The 27,984-nt window shown below is 39.3% G+C and overlaps 1 protein-coding gene across 1 annotated transcript; it reads right to left on the reverse strand.

Moving 5' to 3' along the window:
* Positions 1–4,967: 4,967 nt before the first annotated feature.
* Positions 4,968–27,860, reverse strand: c1ql1l2 (complement component 1, q subcomponent-like 1-like 2). Its single transcript, XM_084415238.1, has 2 exons — positions 26,645–27,860; positions 4,968–6,724 (listed from the first exon to the last, which is right to left on the reverse strand). Exons 1-2 carry the CDS (start codon positions 27,254–27,256, stop codon positions 6,545–6,547), a joined length of 792 nt encoding a protein of 263 aa, XP_084271364.1. The 5' UTR covers positions 27,257–27,860; the 3' UTR covers positions 4,968–6,544.
* Positions 27,861–27,984: the final 124 nt, after the last annotated feature.

Consider the following 27,984-nt stretch of genomic DNA (forward strand, 5'->3'; position numbering starts at 1 on the left):
TCTAATGCCAAGGTCTATAAAAAGATTTCACACAGTCGGGTGATCAGTCCGGCACTAGAAACGTCTTCCACTGGTGATGCGGGTAGCATGCAGTGGAAAGGGCGCAGAGTTGCGATCCAGTAGTCATTGTGGAGCAGCATTGATGATGCTGAACTTTGTTTGCACCAAGAAGATCCTTAAAGAGTGGACTGGGGAGCTGGGTCAAATAAATCTTCACAGGGTCCTTTGCAGACTGGCTGCGTCACTGAGGAGCCCTGTGGAACAGGCAGTGTCTGCCAAAGCAGAGGTTCTTTTGTGGACTGAGCTGCGCTGCTGGAGGAGCTGAAAGGGTCAGATGAGGTCCCTCAATGCTGGGGCCCTTTGCAGCTAAAGTGCAGCCGAAAGCAATAGGTTTTGCAAAAGCTTTTGCTTGCAAAAACTTAACCTCAACTATCTTGTAGTCTTTTTCCTTGTCAGGTCAGAAACCCAGGACGTAGTGTGTCTGTTAGTGTCTCCTTCCCCGTCGAGTTGGAAGTGCAGAACAAGGGTGTGTCTAATACCCAGGGGATACATCACAGTGTGGCACATCTTCTTGTACACCAGCAGTTAGAGAGAGGCCTTGCCATAAACTGGTCCCTGGAATGCCCTCTTAACTGATGTTCACCACACAGCAATAGACCTGATCACGACACAGTGGGTGGTTGGTCCTTAGGAAAGCACAACCTGATAGTTAGACATGTGAAGAAGAAGCAGAAACAAGTGATCTCATATGTAAGCAGATGCATATGTAAAATAAAGCAATCATCAACTTTAAACAGCACCAAATAAAATGTGGACCCAGGACGAGCTATAGGACAAGGGTCTTACAACCGGGGGTCCGCAACTGTACTGCAGTGGGTCTGCCAATTAATGTTTGATCACAAATAATTTTTTGTTAAAAAATGTAAAACATGGGTAAAAAACATCACAAAGTCAAATTTAAATATAAAAGTTGATACTGTACAGTGCGTGCAGAATTATTAGTCACGTTGATTTTCAGATCAGATTTTTCCAGGCACATTTTGCCAATTCCAAACCACATTAATCTTAATAACTACTATTAATTTTGTATTTAATCATTTATAAGTGATATATAGTTGTTCATGAAGCCTGGAAATGAAAAACGCCTACTGTGTGCATAATTATTAGGCACGTTTTCTTTTACAGATAAAATAAGCCAAAAAAGAGATTTAACTCAGACTGAAAAGTCAAAAATTATTAAATGCCCATGAGAAGGATGCAATACTAATGCAATTCTAGAAATTGCAGTTAAGGCATGACCATTGGACAGTGAAATGCTCATTGGGTCAGCAGGGTCAGACAAAAACAGGTGGAGAAGAAAAGACACATGTTAACTGCAACGTGAAATGTTCCTATTTACAACGTGTTTTTATAGCAGTGAGAAATGTAGCCAATCACGGACCTCTTTCTGTTGGTCTCTTGAAAGGCAATTTCCAATCAGAGGTGTTTAAGTTAGAATCCACTCACTGCTCAAAACACAGGAGTTTTTGTTCAGCGATGAGTTCTGCTCACTCTCTCACTCTGAATCATCCATTTACAAACAAAGACACGATGTAAGAAAGAGATTTATTATGCAGTGTGTGTAGACAACTTTATTGATTTTAATGGAACGTCGTGAGATCGCAAACTGAGATGAGTGACAGCTTTTTAGTGATTGTAAAGCGAGCGCTCTTTTGCGCTTTCGAGGCTATAGCTATAATCCATTGAAGAAAAGTTTTGTTTTTCATGCTGCTAAGAGGACCAATGGCCAGTTACATGCTGAAAAGTTCTGGAAGTAACATTACATATAAAGGCAGGATTCACTCTTGAAATTGCAATTGACATAGTGATAACTAAGATACGTGCAATGTAGGCTAAAAGCAGATATTACCTGATAATATCAGTATATTTTTTTAATTCCATTCCAATTATTTGTAAAAGTAATGACTTGTAAATAATCTTAAAGGGATAGTTCACCCAAAAATGAAAATTCTATCATTGTTTACTCACCCTCAGGTTGTTCCAAACCTGTTTGAGTTTCTTTGTTCTGCTGAACACAAAGGAAGATATTTGGAAGAATGTTTGTAACCAAACAGATCTTGGTCCCCATTGACTACCATAGTATATATTTTTTATATTTTTTCAGCAGAACAAAGAAACTCATACAGGTTTGGAACAACTTGAGGGTGAGTAAATGATGACAGAATTTTCATTTTTGGGTGATTTATCCCTTTAAATGTCTCACTGTACATTACTATTCTTGTTATGGTGGAGCCATTGCTACACATTACATCTGCTCTTTACTGGAGACCCCTCACTGATTTCAAATAATCAGTGATTTGATTCTTATTGTCCATCTCACAGTAAAATGAATGTGTGAATTTTTAATAAACTTGTAGCTAAAGTTCAGGTAAATGTTTAATTGTCCATCTGATTAATTAAATACAAATGTATGACTCTGGAAACCCATTAAAATAATTGCTGCTAACAACTAAGGAATTGTGATTTTTATCACAACATGTTGTTGTTTATGATGCATAAAACTTAATTTTAACAATGAAATTATGCATTTGCACATACTACATAAGCCTACTCCTGGCTTAATTTAAACCCTGCCTGGGAAACCATTCATTGAAGTAAAATAATTGAAAGTGAGGGGAAAATCACATTATGAAATAAATGTTTTTCTCCAAAACACATTGGGAACAATTATTTTCCCCCTTTTATTAAATACTTTTTGCAACCTCCTTTTTCCAAGATAACAGCTCTGAGTCTTCTCCTATAATGCCTGATGAGTTTGGAGAACACCCGACAAGAGATCAGAGACCATTCCTCCATACAGAATCTCTCCAGATCCTTCAGCTTCCCAGATCCATGTTGGCGCTTCTTCTCTTCAGTTCAGCCCACTCATTTTCTATAGGGTTCAGGTCTGGGGACTGGGATGGTCATTGCAGATGCTTGGTTTTGTGCTCAGTGACCCATTTTTGTTTTGATTTTGATGTTTGTTTTTGGATCACTGTCCTGTTGAAAGATCCAAACATGGCCCGTTATAAGATTTCAAGCAGAGGTTGTCAGGTTTAGATTTTTTATCTGTTGGTACTTGATCGAATCCATGATGCCATGTATCTGAACAAGATGTCCAGGACCTCTGGCAAAAAATTAGGCCCACAGCATTAAAGATACAGCAGAGTATTTCATTTTACACATGGGGTACTTTTTATCCCTGTATGAACCAAACCCATCTTAAGTGTTTGCTGCCAAAAAAGCAAATATCTTTTGTTTCATCTGACCATAGAACCCGTCCCGTTTGAAGTTCCAGTAGTGTCAGTTACTTTTCAAATGTTCTATGGACAGATGAAGAAGAAAGAAAAGAAAAAAAAGAGCTTTTAGCAGATAGAGCGATAGACCTGGAAATCAGTGAATCCTTCAGTTCCTGTCAGACAGGTGCTCTGAATTCCTCTGAGCTGGAATGCTGTCTGTCTGACAGTCTTTAAACTGCTCTGTGATCAGACTAAACTCAGAAGCTCTTTGATGGCATTTTGGAGCAGGACAGATCCCAGGACAATAGTCTGGAGTTGTCGAAGCTCTGGAAGGTTAGAGCTCATGAAGGAAGAGAGCAGCACAGGATATCTGATGCTGTTGTTTTATCTTGTTTTCCAGTGGCTCCCTAGAGATGCCCAAGTACATGGTGTGTGTGTGTGAATAGCACCATTTCGTTTAAAGAGAGAGAAATGGATGGAAAATAAAAGCGTATTCTGACCCATGGTATTGTCAGGCATCTGTGCTGATGTTCAGTAAAGAGAGTTCAGAATGAGAAAAGACTCTCAGCACACAAGAGGACCAGACCAGGGAAAATGGAGAGAGAGAAACAAGACAACAATGTCAGTTGTATAGAAATCACACACACACACACACACACACACACAAAAACACATTTGCAGGAACAAACCTTATAGGATGTTATGTGGTTTATGATCTCAGTTCACATCATATGAAAATATGTAATGATGTACAGGTGTGCTTATATATGTACATACCCCTTGCAGAATTTGATGTTTAGAATTTTTAAAATGTAATATGTTTTCTTTTTTTACATTTAAGAGATAAAAAAAAGAAACAAAAGGAAAAAGAAAATTAAATAATTTATTAAATTAAATGGTATACAATTATTAATATATATACAAACACACACACACACATTATATATATATATTAAATATTTCGTAAGATTAAATTAATTGTAATGTACACAAATTTTCATTTTCATATCCCTCTTTGTAGCCTTCTCAATATTGTGTTGTCTTGGATCTCAGTATCATATAACCAAAATGTAAAAACAAAACTAAATTCTAATGTACAAAACATTCTGAGAAACCAAAAACCTTGCAGTATTTGGAGGATTTTTCACTGCTCAGGACAAAACAAGAATTAATGCATGTAAAATTTTGTACGAGGTGATATCTTTCAATTCAGTTCTCTTGTGGAATATAAAAAAATAAACTGCCATTTTCTATAATGCCTCATTTATTTATAAAAAAGAAAAAGAAAAGATAAACATCTTGCAGATCCTGTCAATTTATGAGCAGAACAGTGTATTCATTTAAATCCCTCTCAGAATCTCAGTTAATTTGATGTATTTTGCAAATACCTGCCACCATTTCTCTCTCTCTTTCTCTCTCTCTCTCTGTTTCAGTGGGAGTGACTTCTCAAAACACCAGCACTGGCTGTTTGAGTGTGTCCTGGAAGAGAGTGTCCGAAAATGCAACAGAGGTGACAATGTGAATCAAGCAATGAGGCACACTTAATAAAAGCTTTTGTTAAGTCTACAGCTGTTTTTTCCCCCCGTGTGCTCTTGTGAGTCAAGCCAGATGACATGTACGAGATAAAAATAGAGGGATGGGAGGGAGGAATCTGTGGACGGAAAAGAAGTAGAGGCATAAATCTGAATCTCTGTTGCTTTCCTATTTATTCTGATGTAATTTCAAATGACTAGAGCATGTATTAAATGGCCCATAATGTGAAATATTAGATAAATTGGAAGATTTATGCAAATGGGATTCTATTTCCCAAAAACTGTTTTCTTGCATTGAAAAAAAACAAAACAAAACAAAAAAACATTACACCACAAATGACTTCAAATATCCCATTTGTTATTTAAATTTATTCAACATTTCCAAAAGATAGAGTAGGACTGACAAACATAGCATAGATTTATTTCATTTACAGCTTTATTGTTTCTTTTATATCTTCTCTGTAGAGGCTTAGCTAAACGTGTCTGATGCAATCTCATTGTCTCTATATCACATCTTTGACCTGCTAAAGCATAGCACATTTCTCAAACCAATAATGTGGCAAAGACAAAATGTAGTTCATGCTCTGGTGTTGGTACTGATACACACACACACACACACACACACACACACCACTCACACTCACAAACCCACATGCACGCTTACAAACAAACCTCATTTGCACACATTACTTCGTCCCATCTGGATAAAATAAATAAAAATATTGAAAATGTTCTCACTGAACGTTGTTGAATTTGTTAGCAGGAATGATTGAGTGATAAGTGAAACCCCTCAACCGCACCTCAACTCTCCCCAGAAATGCATCCCTCACCCCTCTTGAAAATCAAACCTTTTTTTAACAAACACTTCTGACCTCTGTATTTCCCTGTTCAATCTGTTTTTTGTTTGTTTTTTGTCAATCACAGGCTCTCCATTCATTCTACTTTAAGTTAACTAATACTAAAATATAAGCATCCTTTAAGTCATCATTTACTGTCACTCATGTTAAAAAGAAAGAGAAAGTCATCTGCAGTTTCCGCAGGAGCGCAGAGGGGCGGAAGGTGGCTGAGAGGAGGGAGTTTAGGGTCGAGTGCTAATTGACAGGGGAGGAAAGGAGTCATGGGAAGAGGTGGTAGCATAGTATCAATTGTTTAAATTGAGTATCAAGTGCTTTTAAGGAATAACATTCATTCGCAATTCTCATCAGCTACTGCAGTCCCAACGAAGTACAACACACATGGAAAGAATGCAGATGGAAATCAGTAACCAACAGTAGCCAACAGGGGGTGCTTTGTCCAACATAGAGGTAAGGAGAAATCGAATTAGACATGAGCGTTACAATTATATAAATACTTTTTTCAACAGGGTGCCAGGGGATATTTTTAACATTAGATATCTATGGGTAAAGAAAGTTTTACTGAGGAAAAGCACATGATGATTAAGTTAAAGATCTCTGCCAGTCACTCTTGGAGTCTTATGACAAGAAAAGCAAAGATGCCCTTTCAACATCGAAAGAGAAAAACGTCACGTTTATCACTTTATTTCCTTGTCTTTTATCGAACAATAAGGTGATTCGAAGAAAAGCTACTGAACCTAATTCCAGTGAGTCTCTTTCTGTGAAATGTGTGCTGAAGCAATGGAGAGATCCTGATAAAATAAAGCTCTGGGATGATGAATGCTCCTTCCTTCACTTCCTTTTTCCTTTCACTATATCTCTTTCTTTCCCACTCATATATTCAGTCGGCGTAAAGAATGAAGCCAGAGAAGGTGCTGTATTTGTTGTTGTTGCCTCCGTGGGCTTTGCCACCATCCAGTTTGATGTAGACTTCATCGCCAGCGTCCAGATGCAGAATCACACTGTTCGAGGCGTAGTCATAGTTCTGATCAGCATCCTGAGCGATCGCGCTGGCTCGCACCTACATGAGAGAGAGAGAAAACAAACAAGGAGGTTCAGTAACAGAAAATAATCTCTGTCGAACACTGTCGGTCAAGGTTTAGCTGGTTGGCATGGTTCTGTTAGTTAGACCGTGATGGTTGGTAGATGCTTTAAATATACCAGCTGGATCCAAAAGGCATCGTAGGCCATTTAAAAATAAGCCGTTTATTCTGACTAAATAACTTTTTGGCAAGTAAAAATTGAAGGTCCTGCGCCAGCCAAGCAACTGCCATTGTGATGTATAGGGATATTATGGATAGCTTTCTCCTGCTATTAATAAAAAACACACAAGCCGTTCAGCTGTACGGTTCACACCAAGGTAATGAATACAATTTAGTGCCAATCTCGTTTTCTGACACGCTTAAAATCTGCAACCTCTGCAAAGGTTAAATATCCCTCATTAAATAGTAAGTATCAGATATCCACCAACACATAAGCGCACATAAGACTCAGGGATGCATAAAAACACGTAATCGTTGACACACATTCAGACTCGCTTCAAATTGATGACAACTGTTACCGTTCACCTGAGCGGGCCGGGAAAAGATTGAGACACTGATGGATTTAATATGTGTGGATTTGTTCGAGTACCACACAACAGCGTTAGGGAAATTGCTGAGGATTTCTGTAATCTGTCTGGTGAATTAAATTTCGAAATGGTAAAGGCATGAATACGTAAAGCTTGTCTGTCTGGATCTCGCTCACAACAAGCTGTAAAATGTGAGCGCGTTTTAAAAGCATTGAATGCGACAGGCTGACTTTTTTTTCCCAAGTTTCAGATAAGTGCTAATGTCTATGTTATTTATTAAAGAAAAAGAAGGAAGGAAGGAAGTGTTTGTGTGGGTGTGTATTTGTGTGTCCTTGTGTTCTGGTTCTAGATGACCTCTGTTACGTCTAATTAAGAGTTCTGTTTGAAAGGATTTTTACAGACTCAAGGGAGAGACTCCGTAGGCAGAGGTGTTAGAGCAAACCCCAGTGCACTATTATAATCAACACCAGTGTACGGTGGTGTGTGTGGCGGAGTTGGTGTGTGTAAGTGTGTCCCTCCCACACGATGTGGCTTTCACTCTTTGGCAATACTAGTAAGAAATATAGAGGGAACCAGGGTTCTGGAAGGGGAAGAGTCAGAAATGACTTTGCTATGTAAAACAGTCTGATGCATTCACACATACTAACAAACTAATGCTTTGCCTTTTGTATAAAAGGAAATTTTACAGGGCCACCCACAATTGTCCTGATCCCCTATGTTGTTCTAAACCTGCATGACTTACTTTATTTTGTGAAACACAAAGCAGACATTGTGACAAACTGTTTTTGCCCATAGAATGAAGGTCTTTTGAATTCAGAACAACAATGGACTCCGTAGACTTTCACTAGACAAATTAATGCCAGAATATTTTTTAACCCAATTTCAGCCACGTTTTTAGATATCTCTGCATCTATCTTTTGTGAAAAAGGCAATGCCAGAATGCAGTGAAAAATATACATTAAAAAATGCAAATTCGGTGAGATAACTTATTTTACTATCAATATTGCGAATTATAGATAAAGAGTTTTTAGTTTATTAAAAAGAAAAACTGACTTAACTTAGAAACATTCTAATGTCAAACTAAAGATTATGAATATATTAAAATTGTTCACTCATATTACTTGGACAAAGTGCAACAATTTGATGGAATAAGTCCCGCCTTCTATATAAAAGCGCCAGTGGGGGATTGATAAAGTCAATGAATCACTGCACCTGCAATTCGAAGTTGTGTTTCTATCGAATCAGTCAGTGACCTGAGACGTACGCTTGGGACTGCACATGTGCGTTGGCTTTACCGAACTGAAATATGTTTTTGTTTTTTTTATCATTCTATTTGAGAAACATCAGTTATGGGTCAGATTTTGTTGATAAATCGAAATTTGTCAATTAAATGTGAGCTTGTGAGATTTGTGTATTTCCCAATTCAAGTAGACTATTAATCAATTGCTTGAATCATGCAATGCATCTTCTGTGTGTAGCGCTAGTTTTGTGGTGTGTGGAGTTGCTGCCTATGCCTATATGAGGCAGCTGCTTATGTAGACAGTGCGGCAGCGAGGCAGCTCTAGGTTTTGGAACAGAGATAGTATGTTTGTGTTGCTTGAGTAAATGGCTGGATTGATTATATCACCACCTGTCCCATTGAAATGTTGGCTGGTGTTTGCGGGTATGCATGCGCGTGTGTGGCTGTCTAATTTCGTTCATCCACACAAACACCCTGTAAATACTCTGGCAGAGGGGATTCCCTGAGGTCAAGGCCATATGGATGTTTGGGCCGTAGTACGGTGGCTGTAGAGGGACACATGAGCTTGCAGTGCTGAAGTGTAATGAGTAGTGGTGCAGCGCTGGTTTACCAGCTGCTGCTAAATACACTTTACTCAAGCGCAATCTGAAATGCAGATATGAAAACACACAACTGTTCTCCGTGCTTACACTGGAATAAATATCCCGGTTTATTAAATATGGATAACTTCGGAGTCTGATAATAATCTCTTCAAACAATTTAAAATCAATCAATATTTCATGCTTATTTAATTATTAGGTAAGTAGCCAACAAAATATGTAAACTTAGTTACTCAAGGCCAGCACTGTGAGAATTGCAAAAGGTTGAAGTGGAATGATTAAATTGAAACAAAATCAGGTCTTCTGAATTTCAGCAGAGATAGCTACTTAAATCTCAATAGGGCCATATCAGCTTTTGATTTTAGAGACGAAGCAAATGGTGAAAGAAAATGCAATAAAGAAACAGAGGGAGAGAGAATATTATGAACCTATCTTGAAAAGAGCTGTCAATTTCTTCAGATCGAATGATTCTGCTGTTTTTCATTTTGTGCTGAGGCAGCTCTTGCCAGAATTGTTCCTTATTGATCGGACACATTGACACATGTGCCAGCATAAGAGTGCTGCCGGCTTGAGTGACATTGGCCGAAATTCGCCCTCCTCTTTCAGTGTCCACTTTCTGAGCCAAAGAGAGAGAAGGATCTGGAGCTTTCCATCACCCGGAGAGGTGGACCAGCCCTCCTCAGGGATGCGGTAGGATCAGCAAACACAGTGGAGCCCTCTCATTAGTTTTCATTTTGAGCTGAATGGCAGTGGGTTTGTCAGCCAGAGACTGTAATGTGTTCTTTAATTATGATGGACAGAGCGCAGTGCAAGAAGGAATGGAGAGAAATGTGACAAGGCCATGGAAAAGAGTGAGATATGGCAGTTCGACAGCCATCAGAAAGCTTCAGGATTCTTGGACGAAGTCTTTGGGACATCTGTATTTACAAGAACCCCAAAGTATATTTGCACACTGAAGCCACACTTGAATTATATGAATGTCATTTCAATAGATGACAAAATATCAAACAAAAACTGTAGACATATTCCATTGTTTTGACAACCAGAAAGTGTTGTAACAGCCTTATTTTTCCTAATATGTTTAGCTTGAACAGTCTGCGTGTGCTATGTCTTCGAAATAAATGTAGCTTGATTTGTTTGTTAGTTTTTTTTTTAGCTAAATTGTCCAAATACTAAGAACACTGTATATTGGTTAACGTACTTCCTCTCTCCTCAAAAAAATCCTTTTTCTCATTTACCTGAGTCTCTCTTATGTTCTCCTTTATAAATCTCTTCACATGCATGTCTGGTTTTTCTTCCATCCAATTAGTTTTCTTAATATTCTTAAGACTTTCAGCTCTCATTCTCTCTTTCCCCTTTTCTCCTCTTTCTATTTTCTATTTCCATCTACATCCATGTCTTGAGGTCTGAGAGGTCGAGAGCAGACGATCAGTAGCTCAGGTAAGAGGAACAGACGGCTGGTGATGTAAATGAGAAAGGATTGAGAGAGACAGACAGACTCCGACCCTGTAGCCATCTGTCCACCATCTTCACTGCCCCACCTCACTTCTAGTCATTTTTTACAAATATTTTCTGCGCATTTGACCTTATAACCATCGTGTTCATTTTACAAATCTTCTTTTGAATACCTATATTGATCGATTACTTTTTAAAGGGTAAATTAATTATTCTTCTGCATAATTCGTCATCTACATGTTTCAAAACATTAGCAACACTTCCCTGATATTACAAAATTCTTAGTTTCTTTTGTTCTAATTAACATCTTTTCATTCATCTCAGTTGGTCAAAGCAAAATGTCTTTCACTCTTTTTACACTGTTGGTTATGTTAGGGTTGTGAGTGGGGAGAATGCTGCTGATGGTCAATATGAATCTGCAAATTTCAACCTTTATCTCACATGGTCTCGCATGAATTGAAAAAGGATTGAGAAAAATGGCAGACTGAATATTCATGCAAGTCTGGGTTCATCTCACTCTCATCTTCTGAATATTCTTGATATAAAGACTGACAGAACTATACCATTAACAAAGTAATTCACAGCTTCGGGGTGGCAGACAAAAGAACTGATTTGTATTCAAAGTTTGTGCCTTACACTTATACGAGTTATGGACAGTTTTACATAATTACTAGTGTATGATGCTGTGGCTATGAATAGGTTTTTTTTTGTGACAACTACTAATATTTATAAAGCCATAAGAGAAGTGTTCAGAAAATATTGTGCCAGTATTTAATTCAGAAGTAAGGTCTGCTTTGGATGGCAAATTCAGTGTAATAAAGCAACTGCAGCGCTTCTATTGCGTCTTGTCGTCGCATAAGGTCAAATGCAAGAGGACTTGCCCGTCACTCAACCCAGATGACTCTGTGTTGCCCTGTCTCTCTTTTTATTCTCTATCCTTTTTCTATTCATTGTTTACCTTCTTGATTAAATCTGGTGAGTCTAATATCGATGTGCAAACAAAGTCTGCTATTCTGAATCCATGGTGACGATCGTCCGGTGCATATTAATGTCAAATAATCCGCCTTTAGCACACACAGCCTGCATGGCGGCCTTATTAAAGGGTTAGCTCTTAGTGCCCAGGGAGTGCGTGGGATTTGTTGGAGAGGATTTCGATGAAACACGTTTTAATCTTTTTTTTATATTAGCTTCCTCTGGGAAGCCGGACTTCCGTTGTTGGCTGTGTTGGGACATCATTTCAGAGTAATTAAAAAGCAATTGAACTGCAGTTGAAATCTAAGCTTAAAAAACTCTTATAAAGACTTAATGACAGAAACTGTGTTCTGATTGACAATACTATAAAACTGATTTCATTGGTAAGGTCACTATGACTATAAATTATATCCTGAGCAGTGAGACACCACAAGGCATTTCAAACTCTGCGTAAACAGAAATCAAATAGAAAGATGGATATATCAATTGCCTCTTAGAGGTCCACGGTAAATCCTTCCTTTATGATGCCCTCGGAGAATCTGTGTTAGCCGAGTCCTAAACAAAATAATTAACAAAGACAGTCACTGCAATAAACGCTGAGATTTAAATGAATGTTCCGGGCTCTTTAGAAAGCTTTTGTGTGATTCTGTCAATGAACACAGAAAATGATTGTTAATCGTACCTTAGTTGTAAAAACAAACTAAAACGTGTATATGCACTTACAATGGAAGTCTATGGGGCAACCGCTGCACAATTGCCCTAAACAGACTTCCTTTATAAGTGAATAACTATCAGTTGTGTTTGTTTTTTTTTAAACTGAAGTTTGAATTGAAATGATATTCTGTGCTAATCAATAGCATGCCACAGATGCTGCCATATAGCACAGTATATTTATCCTAGAATATTCATTTAACATGGAGTGAAATAGCTGCAAAACAGGTCCATGGGGAACAAATGAGGGAGGGAGGTGGTATAGTTGGGCAAAGTCAAAGAATTTAAGTCCAAAGACATTGCTGAGCTTTAGGGCTGGGTATGGGGGACAGACAGCCTGCATTTAGCATTTCAAACAGACGGAAACCGGCGGCCCTGCTCTGACACGCATCTGTTTGTCCCTGTTTTAGAAAACAGTCGGTGTGTGCTCAGAGCACATACATGCCATGCGTCTGCCGTAGACTTCATTATGGAATGGCTTTTTGACTTTCAGGGAATGACCTCTCTGTTGATATTGCAAGATTTATGTGACTGATCAAAGAGCTAAATGTCTAAACATGTAGATAATCTGACATAATCATAAATCATTTGTTTTGTCAGTTTATATAGATGGATGGTATAGGATACCTAGCAAAGTCAAGAAATCACAAAATAATCGCCAATGTTTCTATTATTATATCTACACTACAAATGTTCACTATGTTCAAATGTTTGGAATAAATAAGATTTTTTTATTTTAATTTTTATAAACTCTCATTCTCACCAAGACAAAAAAAAAATTTGTTCAGAAATACAGTAAAATGTAATATTGGTAAATGTACAATTAATCCTGTGATGGCAAAGCTGAATTTTTTTTGCAGCCATTACTCTTCAGTGTGACATGACCCTTCAAAAATCAAATGCTGATCGTGTAATAAAATAAAAACTTTTTTATTTTTATCAAATGTTTTCTCTGTAAAACATATATAGAGCTGATTTAGTTTATTTTAAATAGTCATCAAACCCCAGTTTATTGTTTGGCTTTTTTTTTTTTTTTTTTAAATCATCTGTAAAACCGTAGTACATCTGTATAGTTAAAACACTGTAAAAATGACATGATGACACAAATGTTTTTACATTACACTTTTTTTTTTTACGAAATTCAACTCGTCAAGTCAGTTTAATGTATTTTAAGTTAAAATGACTTACACAGCCAAGGTGATTGTGCTTAAAAATGTATAGCAATTTCTGTCCTTTTTTTTTTTTTTTACAGTGAATGTATTATTGAAATCAAACGTACACCTTGGAATTTACGTACCAAAACTGCACCTTAATAAACCAAACCTTACACCTTATCCTTTAAATTTCCTGGCTCGATTTCTTAATACAGTCACTGGAGGGATTAAGCGTGCTGCGACTGAAACGCATGCAGTAGCCAGTGGATATTCTTACAGATGTCAGCAGCATCTCCCTGCCAGAGACTGATCTGTCTCTGAACGATATGAAACATTTCATCTATGGAAAGCAAACTAATCCTGATGGACAAGTCCCCCTGTTTCCTTCTCTCTTTCTTGCTTTTTTTCTGTGACTGACACCAGTATATAATATAGAAAAGGGACCATGCAGAATTTTTAACGTGGCTAACTTTCATTCGCAGTTGACTTCTACCCTATTACAGGCTCTTAGAAGGAAAGCGGTAGTGTAGTTTAATTGAAGCATGCACCTGCCTCTAATTATACTTAAAAGGTGGACTGTGAGCTGCATCCCTGATCGAGGTTTAGCAGAGCTCTTCACACAGTGCTCGGAGAAAAATCCCCTCGTGGACGAGAGTGAGCCAGATGCTTGCTGGTTGTGTGAAAATCCTGAGGACATAAGAGACGGACGTGTGTTCCTTTTTCACTTGGGTTTATTAGCAAAGCAAACCTGATTAAGGACAAGATAAGTTGTGGAGAACAAAAGTGAAGGTGCCACGCTTTCATTTCCATCTGTCGCAGAGACACCCGGAGAGATTAATCTACCCAGCTGCTCTTTGTCTTGTCAGCGATCTCCAGGAATACTTAAATAACATTGATATAATGTTTAAACAATGATTAAAACTGTTTGAGAAGTAGGGGCCGTGGTGTTTGCGCAGAGAATGAACGATGAATAGCGGTGAAAAGGAAAGGTTTTGATGAAACTTCAGAAGTACTTCTAATAAAGTTATTACTGAGAAGGAGTTTAAATAATCATGTCGTCTGCTGATGGCCATGATAGACGAGGGCCAGCTGGCTAAAGAAGAGGATGCCAACAGCCATCAGCTAATGCCAGAGCAGCTTTCCATCAGTTACTCACACTTATGCATCTAAAAGAAATTTAAACAGGCTGATTCATGCGCAGTTCAAGTAGCTGAAGTCAAGGAAGCCAGTTCACAAAATAGCCCCCGCAAAAAAAAAAAAAAAAAATGATTCACAGAGATTTTTAGACTGCTTGGAAATGTCATTTGTGTATAATCTATTCTAATAAAGGTTTTTGCCAAAACAGCCAGGTAGTTTACAACATGTGCAGTCTTTTATAACCAAATCCATTATGGATCTTCGTAATCTTCGTATGGATATTTTGGCTGCGGTGTACAGCATAGGTGAATCTAGACCTGGCATACAAGAAGAAAAAGATAAATAGTAAGCTTAATATAAACAAGATATTTTGGCCTTTAAATTTCAATTACAAAGCAAATTTTGCAAACAATTAATATTACTACTTTTAACAATATAAACAGGGAATTATGCATGCAAATATACACCTGTTTTTATATTTTATGAATTATTGCCTTTATACTGTATAGGCCTACCAGCCATGATAATTACATTACATTTGGCCGTGCTTGGCATCAAAAAGTTTGAAAAATGTCTTAGGTTATTTCACTCTGAATCTTCTCAACTATAACAGTTGTTATAAAAAAAAAAATTCTGAAAAGTTTGTTACATTAGGTCCTATTCTTCCGTCTAGAACTTATGCACACAATCACAAACTGAAGTAACAGCCACAAAAAAAGCCACTGTTACTGATATAACAGACAAACAGATGCAGTTTAAAAGAACTGTCAGTCAAGCTCAATTTACACTATACCTCACACTTAAAGCAAGAAATATTCCCCTAAACCACAAGTGGCGGATCCCCCTGAAGATGCACACAGTGGCCTGACCTCTACGCGAAGCCCCTCTCTGAAGCCTCTGAGCGGTACAGCTGCTTAATGAAACATCTCGCTGCATTATAACGCATTATCGTGTGATGAAGTAGTCTCACCTCCTCCCAGTGCCATAATGAGGAGAGTGCAGTAATTCTAGTCTTGGGGGAGATTGAGGATAAGGGAGAGAAAGATGAGGAGAGGGAGCGAGGGAGAAACGCATGGTTTTTGCTGCAGGATACATTTTTCATGAATTGCCCTATTCATCATTTGGCTCTGGGCGGATAGCTGTAATCTTACAGTAGCTGTTGTTTATTTTCCAAGGTGATCGAGGTGTTAAACACACACGTACACGCGCTGACTAATTCGATCAAGTAAGTGGGCTGAGCGAGGGAGTCGCAGTGGACGTACGTTTGTAGCGTCTGAGTGGAATTGAGTGGAGTCATTGAAAGCATCATTGAAGCATCAAGATGTTTACTGAAGAACTTTGCCAAGGGGCAAGTTGTTATTCCCAGTGACAGCAGAGTGTGTGTGTGTGTGTGTGTGTGTGTGTGTGTGTGTGTGTGTGTGTGTGTGTGTGTGTGTGTGTGTGTGTGTATGCTGAACACATGAAAACATGAGTCGAGAGGGGGTTCGGGTATCAGTATGACCGCATGTGAGTGAGAGTGTGTTGATTTCTGCTCATTAAAAGAAGTAGAGGGTCTCCTCCTGAGTCACAGACCAGGCCACAGTCACTCAGATAGGAAGGCGCGGCTATTTTAGTGCATATATTCAACATACACGCTCACAGCAGTTCTGCTGAAGTATCTCTGGGCTGGATATTTGAATGATAGAGCTGAGGTGCAGAAGGTCTGTGTTTTAAAAGTATAGTTTCTCGCCTATAAATAAATGCTGGATTCCTCCGCAGAATCAGTGTTTGCTCCGTCTCACCCCGACACATGTGACATGTGTGGCATTTCTTCGCAGCACGGGAAATCCAGTGCTAATAACCCTACAGCACCCAATTAGACTGGTTTTAATGTTCTGCTCCACTGGGCGGCAAATTTAGTGTCCAATTAGACATCACATCAGGGGCAAAGGCCCCGCCCCAGTGCCTCAACAGCTGATTAGAAGAGTGGAGAGCGAGAAGAATGTGTTTGACTGAAACGCAAGTACACCCTACAACTCCAAAGCAAATTAGCAAGCTGTTATTGAAGAGGACTGCTTATTGGACTTGTTAAAAGATGCTGCAGACTTTCTTTAGGGGATTATTTTGAGGATAATAAGTTTGTTTCTGACCGAAAAGACAAGTGAAAAATGTTGTATAGGCTACTTCCACCAAAATAATTATAGCACAAGCTGTGCTGGATGTATTTTTTCCTGTTTCTTGCAAAAATAGTATTGATTTGGGGGACGTTTTCCCTCTAGCAGTCTGCTACTTGTGTGTCTCTTCATCCAAATACCAATGAACAACACTTGCATTTATGTACGCTGTGTAATTAAACATGAGTAATTTGTTTGACTCTAGTAACTGAACACTGAACTCTAATTAAAAACACGTTTTTGCTGTTCCAGATGGTGAAGTGTGCTTTTTTTCCCCACACACATATTGTACACATATATTATTCATATTTCTCCTAGTCATATTAATTATATTAGCACATTTTATGCATGTAAAAACAATTGCCTTTAAGCATACACCATGCCCAAAGACATCTTAAAGGGGACCTATTAAGCAAAATTCACTTTTACATGGTGTTTGAACATAAATGTTTGTTGGCACAGTCAGCACCCTTCAGAGGTAAAAATATATCCACTTCTCTTTTTTTTACCCCATAAATCATAAGCAGTGTCTCAGAACAAGCCATTTGCAGATTCTAGCTTTTGTGACATCACATTGCACAGGCCCCGCCCACGACTGCTGACGGACTCTGTCCTATTAGCATAGACCCCGTCCTGAATGAGCAGTACACAGTCCGCCATGTTTATCTACTCGCCAGAGCATTTAACAGCAGCATTCAAGTAAGAAATGTATTCTTATTAAAGCTACTAAAGTTGATTTTCTGTTTTTCTTTAGTTGTTTGATTCATCTGAACAGCCAATATAGCAGTAGGTAATGTATAGTACGCTGCTTTAAAGGGGTGGTATAATGCCCCTTTTTACAAGATGTAAAATAAGTCTCTGATGTCCCCAGAGTTGATGTGGAGTTAACTAAAAGGTAATTGATTAGCATATTCTGTCATGATAATCTATAAATCTCTCGTGTGGGAACTGTTGTAAGATGCCAACAGAGTGACATGCTATTATGTTAAGTACTGTATTGCAATAAATGTGAAAAGATGGATGCGACAGCTTGAGCAGACTCCCAAATGTGCTCTACTACAAGTCTTCCTCTTCTCATGGCCTTTGTTGCGTGTTCCCGGGGGCGGGTTTATGTCAATTTTAGGGTTTGTGATGTCACTAACCCGGGAGGAAGCTTGTGTATTCCCTACCAGCCGTTTGTTGTAGTCCTTAAAAAGCAATTTCTTTAAAAGAAAATATCTCTCTTTGCTTTAAACTTTGAGCGTTGTAACTTTGCAAATGTTGTTTATGCTCAAACAGCAACAATACATACTAACTAAAGTTAGACATCAACCACCCCTTTAATACACAGGTTTAATATACAAATGGGATTTCTTTACTTGATGTTTACATTCACAGAATAGGCATAGCCACGGGTTCACACCTAAAAATAGATGCAAAATATATTTTTTACAATCTTCTAACTCTTCTAAAATCTCAACTTGGGCTATTGTTGTTTACTTACAATATTTGTTCATTTTAAATGTAATTTAATGTTTAAATTATTATTGTTAAAAAAAAATACATAACTCTGACAGCCGCTGACTGTGAGGCTCGCGTCTCATGAGAAGAAATGGAAACAAATCTCATGGAAACTCAGTGAACATACAGCGGTAAAAATGTATGTGAAGTTGTTATATTTATAACATATGATACAGTTAAGCAACATTGACACAATGACAGTTCAATAAACAAGCAATTAATATTAAGTCACTTACATTTTAGACACAATATTGACTGTTTTTGTTCTATTTCATTACACATAACCGTGTTTTCATTACTGAATGATTCAGCGTTTTGAACAAACCGTTTGAACGAATCGTTTGAATAAATGGCTCAAAGACTCACTCATTAAGACGGTTGCTTGCCATCACCTACTGGTTGTTTAGTTTCGTTTAAAAGTTTCATTCATTCCAATATTTCATATTTGTATATTCAAAAAAATATGTAAAACAATCTCATAGCATTATTTAATGCAGTTGTAATTTTTCAGTGTAAATTATTTAATTTGATTGGTAAACAGTCAGTGTCTTGTTATTCTAATTTAATTTATTGATCAAATTTAAGAATTTCAAATGAAAGATGAAGCATATATTTAAAATGATTAGGGAAAATGTTCTTTATAAAGGTTAAAATATCATAAATATGCAGATTTATATGTTTTTTCTTATGCACACCCAGATACTCTTTTCTGGCTACGCTAGTGATTCACAGACACGATTGTGTTCACAGTATGTGAACTTTGTTTGACATAAAGTTGAGTGTATTTGACAGTTTAAGCGCAAAGAGAACTTAGTTTAATACTCACGGGGCGTGCCGTCTGACATCCAGTTTTCTGTGCAAGTGCTTCAGATGTGTGCGCTCAGAAAACCATATCAGAAGTTTAGACTGATATGGCTTTAAAACGCATGCAGATGATAAACTTTCATCATGATAAAGAATGTGAGTGTGACCGTGATAGAGATTTGTTTTTGGCAGATTATTCTGAAGCATGAGCTGTACAGGTTCCACCCTCTTCTGGAAAGCGGGGCAGGGAGCAGCAGCAGCTCATTTGAATTTAAAGCAACCCTATGCAGTTTTGGCAATTTCGCTTTTTTTGCTTGTGGGTTTCTCTATAGAGCTCCCCCTACAGCTTCGGAATAGATATTTGACAACACTGTCGTCAAAACTCGTTGGCGACTCGCCCCCCTCCCATCTTCTCCCTCTGGTCATGTGCATTTGTTTTCAAAGAAGCCGGCGAACACATGGAGCCATGTCCTCTGAACGTATGATACACAGAAGGCTAGCATATAAATGTTTAGATAGTGTATGTGTGAGGTGCCGTAAAGCAGTTCGTTACATCGCGAGACCTGATATCACGCGATACTTCCTGACGCTGAGGCCGGCGGCCTGCAGGCCCAAAGTTGCAAGGGTGGTTTTTCTGCTCAAAGGCGCTAGGGGAGTGCGAGAAGACCACCATTCAACCCGAAAAAAGTCATAACCATTCCAATGACTCCGAAGCTGTTCAGTTAAGGCGAGACACGGCAGGCAAAAACATCGTTTTTTTTACTGGCAAATTTTGGGATTTGTCTTCAATAACATGTCTTCTTTCAGACTTGTGGTGAAAAAAAGTCAGAAATACACATTTAGGTCTTTATTTTATTACACTTTGTCTGTTTGCGTCTGCAGATTTCTCATAAATTCAACAAAAGTTGACGTTCTTAATCAACATGCTGCTCCGCAATCGCTGCCGTCAGCCTGTCATCAGAAGCACCGTTAGGAAGCTCTCTCTCTCCTGTACAATCCTGTCGGATCCAGATATGGTAATTTCCTTTTTATCAGCAACCAATCGTGAAAGTAAAAGGGCTGAATGCGCAATCTCATTGGCTGATGATAAATCTTTAAAGCCCGTTTTCTCAAAATGACTTTTCTCTCATACTCCAAGTCCGAAATCTCCACTTCAGTAGCACCGATATACACCAAACTTTCCAGTCTTGTACCTAGTTATATTATGAAGACATTTACAGAGGGATTTGTAAATATATTATTCCTAGCCTGATTTATATAACATTTTATTCCCAAAAACATGGCGAAAATCCTTTTTTAAGGCTATTGACAGTATTTTCTGATTTACAGGATAACAAAAGTAGATATCCATAAATCCCTCTGTAATTTTTTTCCCATCTAATATGTGAACACAATGAAAAAAATCTTTTTAACCTGGCTTTATCCAATACTCAGATTTCGTTAAATATATGCAAATTAGTGCATTTTTAATTAGATATTGCCTAATTTGCATATTTAAACATTAAATTACAGAAAACTTGTAATACATTTTTTTCTCATCTTAATGTAGGTAATCAACTGGGAAAGTTTCATGGTGATATCTGATAGTTAAAAATTTTACCCTATTCACCTGTAGTGTCTCGCCTTAAAGGAGAACTCCTGTCAATTTTAACATTGAGCTCATTTTTTTGTACATTTGGAGTGCTGTCAGTACAGAGAACAACGACAAAAATCGGTGTTGCCTACACCGAGTTATCCTCTTTTTAAAATTTGCACCCTGTTGACTTCAATGGGGCAAGTTTTAACCCTGCTTTTAGGCTCTTAATGTCCTTGATGTGTCATTACAAGTGCACAGGTCATGTGCGTGATTCCTTCGGAGTGAACGCGGGTGAATCTGACTGCAGTAGATGTGAAAGATATTAATAAAAATGATGTTTATTCAGCCAGCGCACATACCTGTATTTACATCCTGTTTTCGGTCGAAGTCCACAGTAATCGATTGTCGAGTTCACGCGCGTGATCATAGGTACTAAACCTATGCGCGTGAACTCGACAATCGACTACTGTGGACTTCGACCGAAAACAGGATGTAAATACAGGATAACTCGGTGTAGGCAACACCGATTTTTGTCGTTGTTCTCTGTACTGACAGCACTCCAAATGTACAAAAAAATGAGCTCAATGTTAAAATTGACCGGAGTTCTCCTTTAAGGTAAAAAATCCTGCATAGTTCACCTTTAAAGATACATGCACGAAAACAACATGCTTTTCCTTCCACTCAAAATTAGGCATTTATGACATGGTATAGTAAATGATCTGTGGGGTATTTTGAGCTGAAACTTCAAATCCACACATTCTGGGGACACCTGAGACTTATATTGTATCATCTTATAAATCCTCTTAAAGAAGGACTGAGTGAATGTCATGATTACAGGGATGGTTCATCCAAAAATGAAAATGATTTAGCCGTCATGATTTACTCACCCTCATGTCTTTCTAAACCTGAATTACTTCCTTTCTGCTGTTGAACACAAAATAATATGTTTTGAAAAAATGTCTTGTCTGTACAGTTAAAGTCAGTGGGGTCCAGTGTTGTTTTGGACCCCACTAATTTTCATTATACTGTATGGGTGAAAACAGTTCTTCAAAATATCTTCTTATGTGCTAGGCAAAAGAAAACGTCATATGTGACAATGAGTAAATTATGAGAGAAATACATTTTTTAGGGTGAAGTATCCCTTTACTGTAGCTTACTGTTAAACATATTGTACTTTATAAATCAGCTTTAAACCAAACAGGTGAATCTTCAGATGCGCACATCTGCGCATGCGTGAATCGATGTGTGTATGTTCATTGGAGTGTGGTCTGAGACAGCAAGATTATCCCGAAGGAGCCTCTTGAGAAACACAAAGAGTGCCTGGATGCATTTGCTTATAATGAAGTCAGAATGGGTTTGGGTGGATTAATGACAATATCAACAGAAGGAACATGAGGACAGGTGCCAGCACAATCTGGATGTGGTTCAAAGTTTTTAATTACGATTAAAAAGACTCTGGCACACTACAAACGCCTTCATTTTTTTTTCTTTTTTTTACTCCTTTATCACATTTGAAGTGGAATTCCTTGCAAAGCCAGTGGAGTTTCAAAAGGAACTCGCAGGCATTTGTACATGTCCATCTGGCAGAAATGTGATTTTTGGGGGGGGGATATTTGGCAAATTAAGAAAAAAATTTAATGGCAAGGAATAAACAGAAGGAGCTTGGAAAGAGGAGTGGAAATGGATGAAAAGAAATGCATCTTCTGTGTACGAGCATGTGTATTAAAGCTATCTCACCAGAATTTTTTGCTTTTTTCTTTCTCATACACTCACGTACACATCTTGCACACCAGCTGTGTGGGTTTGCATGGTGGTATGGTCAGTGGCCGCTTGAAGAATAGAGTAAGTCCACAGGGATACAGCAGACTAGCTGAAAGTCTGTTAGCACTCCATCACTGCCATTAAGAAACACTACACTGCATTCACATACATTCAGAGTAAGAGGGATACAACAAAGTTAAATAGTGAAAGTTTCTTTTAAACTGTTAGGGAACGATGTGAGACAGCTAATTCAGCAGCAGCTCACCTGAGGTCCTGTATGCCCATTCACACACACACACACACACACACACACACTGCTGCAATTGCTCTGATCCGGAATAGCGGTTTAATTAGTGAGGCGGTAACCACTTTATAAAGATTAGCTTGCTCTCAGGAGGAAGGCTTGTCTCCCATGTCTGCCTAAAGTGTCTGTGAGGAGGGTCTCTAGAGATCAGGACCCATTGTGTTCAACAGACGGTGCTTTACGACAACATATGCTCTCCCAATGCTCTTCCTTCACACACTCCATTAATGCAGTACTGTGCTCCCAGCAGTTTTTGCCTGTTCTTGCCTTTGCCATTAGTGTACTTCTTTTATGGGTTTTGCTTAGGCAATCTAGTTAGGACACTGTGAAAACAAAGAAACCTAAAACAGCACTTGGGAAGACTGCAAGTTAGCAGACAAACTTTTTAGCTGCACAACAGAGAAGTATAATAGAGACCTTTGTAAACGTCTCTGCTAGAAAGTTTGTCTGCTAACTTGCAATCTTCCCAAGTGCTGTTTTTGGTTTCTTGCAAGGAATGCATTTCACTGTGGTTGACTGGTAGGTCTGTGTTCAGATTAAAGCACAAGTAATCAGATTAAGGATGTGTTTGTGACAGAAGCAAGTGTTCATCTTAATTAAGAGGAAGAGATCTGCCCACATTATCATGGCACCAAGGGACTGGACGAGTTTAATATGGCAGCTAGAGTATAAAAGACAGGCAGCGCTTATAAGAACTCTGTCTCAGTGAGCGGCCTAGTTTGATCTAATGAAGAAGAACATGATTGCATTTATAAGGTTTAAAAAGAGATATACAGGGAGGGGTAGTGAGACACACATTAGCAGAGGAGGGAGAGAGAGTTTAAGACATGTTGGGAATGGGAACAAAAAAGAAACATATTTCAATTGACCCTTCATAGGGAATTAGATTGACAGGCGATTTGACCAATCATAATCCGCCATCCGCCAATTTTGTCCGACAAAGCAGTGAGGAGAATTAGTAGATTAACGTTGGAGGATTTTAACTTGAAAAATGGTGTGTGCTGACGTCTTTTCGCGGTTAAAACAACATTCTTTCTTATGTTCATTCATGTTTATTTGATGCTATAAATTAACTAACTTAGAAGGAGGGGATGAACGGTTCACGAGCATCTTTAACTGAGGATCTGTCAGACACATTAAAGAGCCACAAAACGGTATTTATTGTTTACATTTCTTTAAAAAATGACCAATTTTGAGAGTTGAGACTTTGTTTCATATCAAAAGTAACCTGGTCTGTCCTGTCTGTCAGCGCGTTGTCTCCTCTCTGCTCCACGATGTATTTTTCCACTGCATGAGATGGTGTAGACAGAGTGAGAGCGGCGTGGCTTGTCGGACATAGCAACAGTAACTAAGGGGGCGGGTCTTTGCGAACGGTCAATTCCAGATATTACAGATATTATAGCCTCCTTTTATTATATCCTTCATTTTTCTGCTTACCCTCAGGGCCAGTTTTAAACGTCTGGCATTCTTTCCTCTGTGACAATTTCTTTATAGGAGTTGAACTATGCCCTAAGAGCGGCTGCTGGATGTTCGTGGCGGCGGCGGCGGCAGTCGGATAACCCTCGGTAATTGTATTTATCTTAACTGAAATATCGGCTATCTCGCGAAAGCCCCGGTTGCTGCGGCAACGCTGAGTCCTGCGCGCGCTGACCTCCGGACCGGGCCACAGAAAGACTAAAAACACATGCACGCGCCCTCCAGGTGATATGCTCTGTCTCCTCCTCACCCCATTTTCAATTCCAAGTGCAGTTCTAGCTAAACAGTTAAAAGACAATGTTGACAAATACTTTATGGGTCACGTTGTCTGTTGAAGCGAGGCAAATGAGACATTAAGAGCAAATTAAAGAGCTTGAAATGTACATTTCAATTGTATTCTGTGATCATCCAGTAGGCTGATCGTTGTGAACTTAGATTGTAACTCAAATATGTCTGAAATGCATTTATTAATTGATTGGTTTATGTAAAACACGCACAATAACGCAGTATAGTGCCAGACAGTTTATGAGCACTAAATCGCACAATATATAAGGACACATCAGAGCAGATAAACCTTCGCTTTGACAAATGAAATATTTAATTATTTAAATGTGGCAAGAACGAATTGTAGGGTATTTATTAAAATGAGAGCTATATACATAGCCTATATATAATTACCATTGCAGTGCCTGAAATTAGCCTACATTTAAATGAGTGTGATTAGGCCTATGTTTATGAAAGATTCTGTCAATTGTCTGCCTGGGCTACAGGATAGTTTTATTTTAAAAGTCAAAACTGGCCTTGTGTTGTCTTTGTACACTTCCTAAACGATGTAATATTTCAGTAGGACTATTTGAAAATGTGAATTCTTGTTCACTAGAGCCCGAAGAGACTTTAAAGTCTACTGTATAATTATATTCCATCTGTCACCCCCGTTGCGCGTGCGGCAGAACTCTCTGGATGACGTTGCACGTGCGCTTTTCTCCCTCTTGAGAGTTAGTCTTGCGTGCCAAACTACTCCAACAGAATAAATATATAACGGCTTTCTAATAAATACTGTATCAGGAATTACAACCGTGTCGACAAAAATCTCAGATCCTTAAACATCGCACGTTCCACTTATGTATTTGTGTCTATTTGTGCACTTTCTGACGTGACGTGAAGTGACGTGAAGTATATCGTGTACAACTCCACATTTGATCATTAAATAGCGCAAACAACAAAAGCTATGAACAGAGGGAAAGACATGCATACACACATACACACACAGAGAGAGAGAGAGAGAGAGCAAAGGACACATAGAAAAAAGAGAGTAAAATACCATTAAATGGTCGTTTCTTGAGACATGCTGGGATAATAAGATGTGTTTGCTGCTGTAGCTTGGCACTGTGATTATACGTTCATGAAGTTGCACGATTTGGCACGCGCTGCCTTTTTTTTTTTTTTTTTTAATCAAATTTTGCCATTTTCGTTCGCGCCCCCTAATTAATGAGCATTACGTAAATAAGCTTCGCGCGGAAAATAGCCACATTCGCGGTAAAACATTTAGGTCTACTGCAAATAAATAACTGGCAATTTATTTAATGGGTTAGTGTAAACTGATTCGAGTAGTAGTAGCCTACTATTAATTTTTCCCTTAAATATATGTAATGACAGACAATAGCTTTTATAAAATTAATGACACCAAATGTAACTTTTGCAATATTTATACATCAATGAACAAAATATATTCTCCTAAGTTGAAAAAAGATATCTAGGCTATAATTATGCGCTTTTTAAACACACTGGACACTTCATTAAAAAGTTTGGAGTGGCAAACTTTTAAGTGTCCCATGCTAAGACAATTCCTCAAAAGAGAGAGAGATAGAATCTCTGTCCTCTGTTAACGGGGACACGCGCACAATGTCAGCGCGCATTTAGCGCATTCAGCTCGTGTCTTCTCGCCGGGTGTGTGGCGCCGCAGCTGTGCGAACTTCACCCGCGTGCTCTGGGGGACGAGGAACTCACAGCAGATGTTACTGCGTCTCCCACCAGTTTCACCAAAAAAAAAAAAAAAAAAAAAACAGAGGAGAGAGACAACCGACAGTCTTTTTTGTCCTCTGTGGGGTCATTATTAACAGCTAAATTAATTTTAGATCCGCTCTGTGAATACCAGCTCAAACCACCAGCACGTACTTCTAACACGAGATGAAGAAATGCGCTTTATAGATTTGCAACACGATTTTAGAAACAATACTTGAAAAAGATCAGAATAAAAAAAAACACTGAAAAAAACTATACAATTGAAATAAAATATTAACTTATGTCAATAGGAATATAAATACATATAGGCTATATATATTTCTCTTATTGACATAAGTTCATATTTTATTTCCATTTTTATTTATTTTTTGGTGTTGAAAAGCTTAGCTATCACATGATCATGATATATATATGTCATGATTATGTGAAAGCTAAGCTTTTTTTAAAAAAAAGAAGAAGAAGAAGAAAAAAGGTCATAAATAACTCTTATAAGAATTTGGCACTCACCTGTCCGTTCTTGCACAGGTCAGCCCACATGCTGGTGCCGTCACCTCCCCTCATCAGGACGTGGTAGATGAAGAAATATGTGCCCGGCACGCTGCAGATGAACTTGCCCGAAGTGCCATCATAGTTGTTGCCGAGGTTGGTGACCACATCGTCGAACTTGAGGATCTCATAGCCCTCGTGAGGGTTCTTCAGTCCCGCGTAGAAAGCCACCCGTGGGTGCGTGTTGTATGTAACCGTGCTGATAGCTCCATCCTTGTCAAGACTCAGAACCCCGTTTCGGCCACCGTCCTCCCGGTTCCCCGGGGGCCCCATCGGACCCGGGGGCCCTGGCTCCCCTGGTGGCCCCGGAGGTCCGGGTTTGCCTGGCCTGCCCGGCTTCCCCTGTGGCCCCTGGAGGAGCGTGGAGGGTGGAGGCATGTTGCTGTGGTCGGCCAGAGCCTCGGCCTCGGCCTGCACAGAAGAGCCAGTGCTGGTGATGCCCGTGGTGGTGCCCTTGTTCTGGTATGGGTCGCACACCATTCGACAGGTGCCCAGCATCTCGTAGTGGCTGTTGTCATTGCTCACGGAGCTGACCAGCACAGGGATGAGCACCACCAGCACCAGCACCAGCATGACCCCTACAGCGGCCGCTACCAGGGTCTTCCTGCCCAGGCTGAGGCGCGGGAGTGGCTGGGCAGCCAGCGTGGGTCTGCCGGGAGCCGAAATGGTGACTGCTGGAGAAGAGGAGACCGCAGAGAGAGAGAGAAAGACAGAGGGGTGCAGGGGGTCCCAGGGGAAAGGTGCCAAGCCCTAGGATCCCAAATGTGTAGAGGAGCACGTGAGGGTGAAAGAGACCCACATGCACACGCTCTCACACGCTTTCCTAGCTCCGTGCACGCCTGGTTTGCTAAGCTGGCTCACTGGATCCGTTGGGCAGGCTGGAAAGAGCTTTCACACAGATCCCACATCCGCTCAATCTCACTCACACACATACACACTCTCACACACGCACGCGCATGCATGCAAACGCGCTCACACGCGCTCCCAAAAAGTCGATCCCATTGTCTGGTGGACAGAGTTGCACTAGGTAATGAAGAGAATGAGGGATGGCAGAGGCGGCAAAGAGGAAGAGAGGATGAAGTGAGCGAGTATGTGCATGGGAGTGAAGGACAGCGTGTACGCGCGTGAGAGAGAGAGAGCGAGAGAAGCAGATATAGAGGAGAGACGGTATGTTTGCAGAGGCGTTTTCTCAGACTGAGGGTTTTATACTGAGCAACCCCCCCTGACACACACACACACACACACACCCATCCTCTCTTCTCCCTCTCTGTGTCACAACGATACAGCCAGGGGAAAGGAAG

Source organism: Rutilus rutilus (genome assembly GCF_951802725.1).
Source record: "Rutilus rutilus genome assembly, chromosome: 1".
In the NCBI taxonomy this organism is placed as follows: domain Eukaryota; kingdom Metazoa; phylum Chordata; class Actinopteri; order Cypriniformes; family Leuciscidae; genus Rutilus; species Rutilus rutilus.

What these genes read in the sequence shown, in the direction of transcription:
- c1ql1l2 (XM_084415238.1), bottom strand. Translation starts at nt 27,256, where the DNA reads ATGCTGGTGCTGGTGCTGGTGGTGCTCATCCCTGTGCTGGTCAGCTCC. An exon ending in ACCTGTGCAAGAACGGACAG is followed by an intron (nt 6,725 to 26,644) that starts GTGAGTGCCAAA and finishes TCTCTCATGTAG; the next exon opens with GTGCGAGCCAGCGCGATCGC.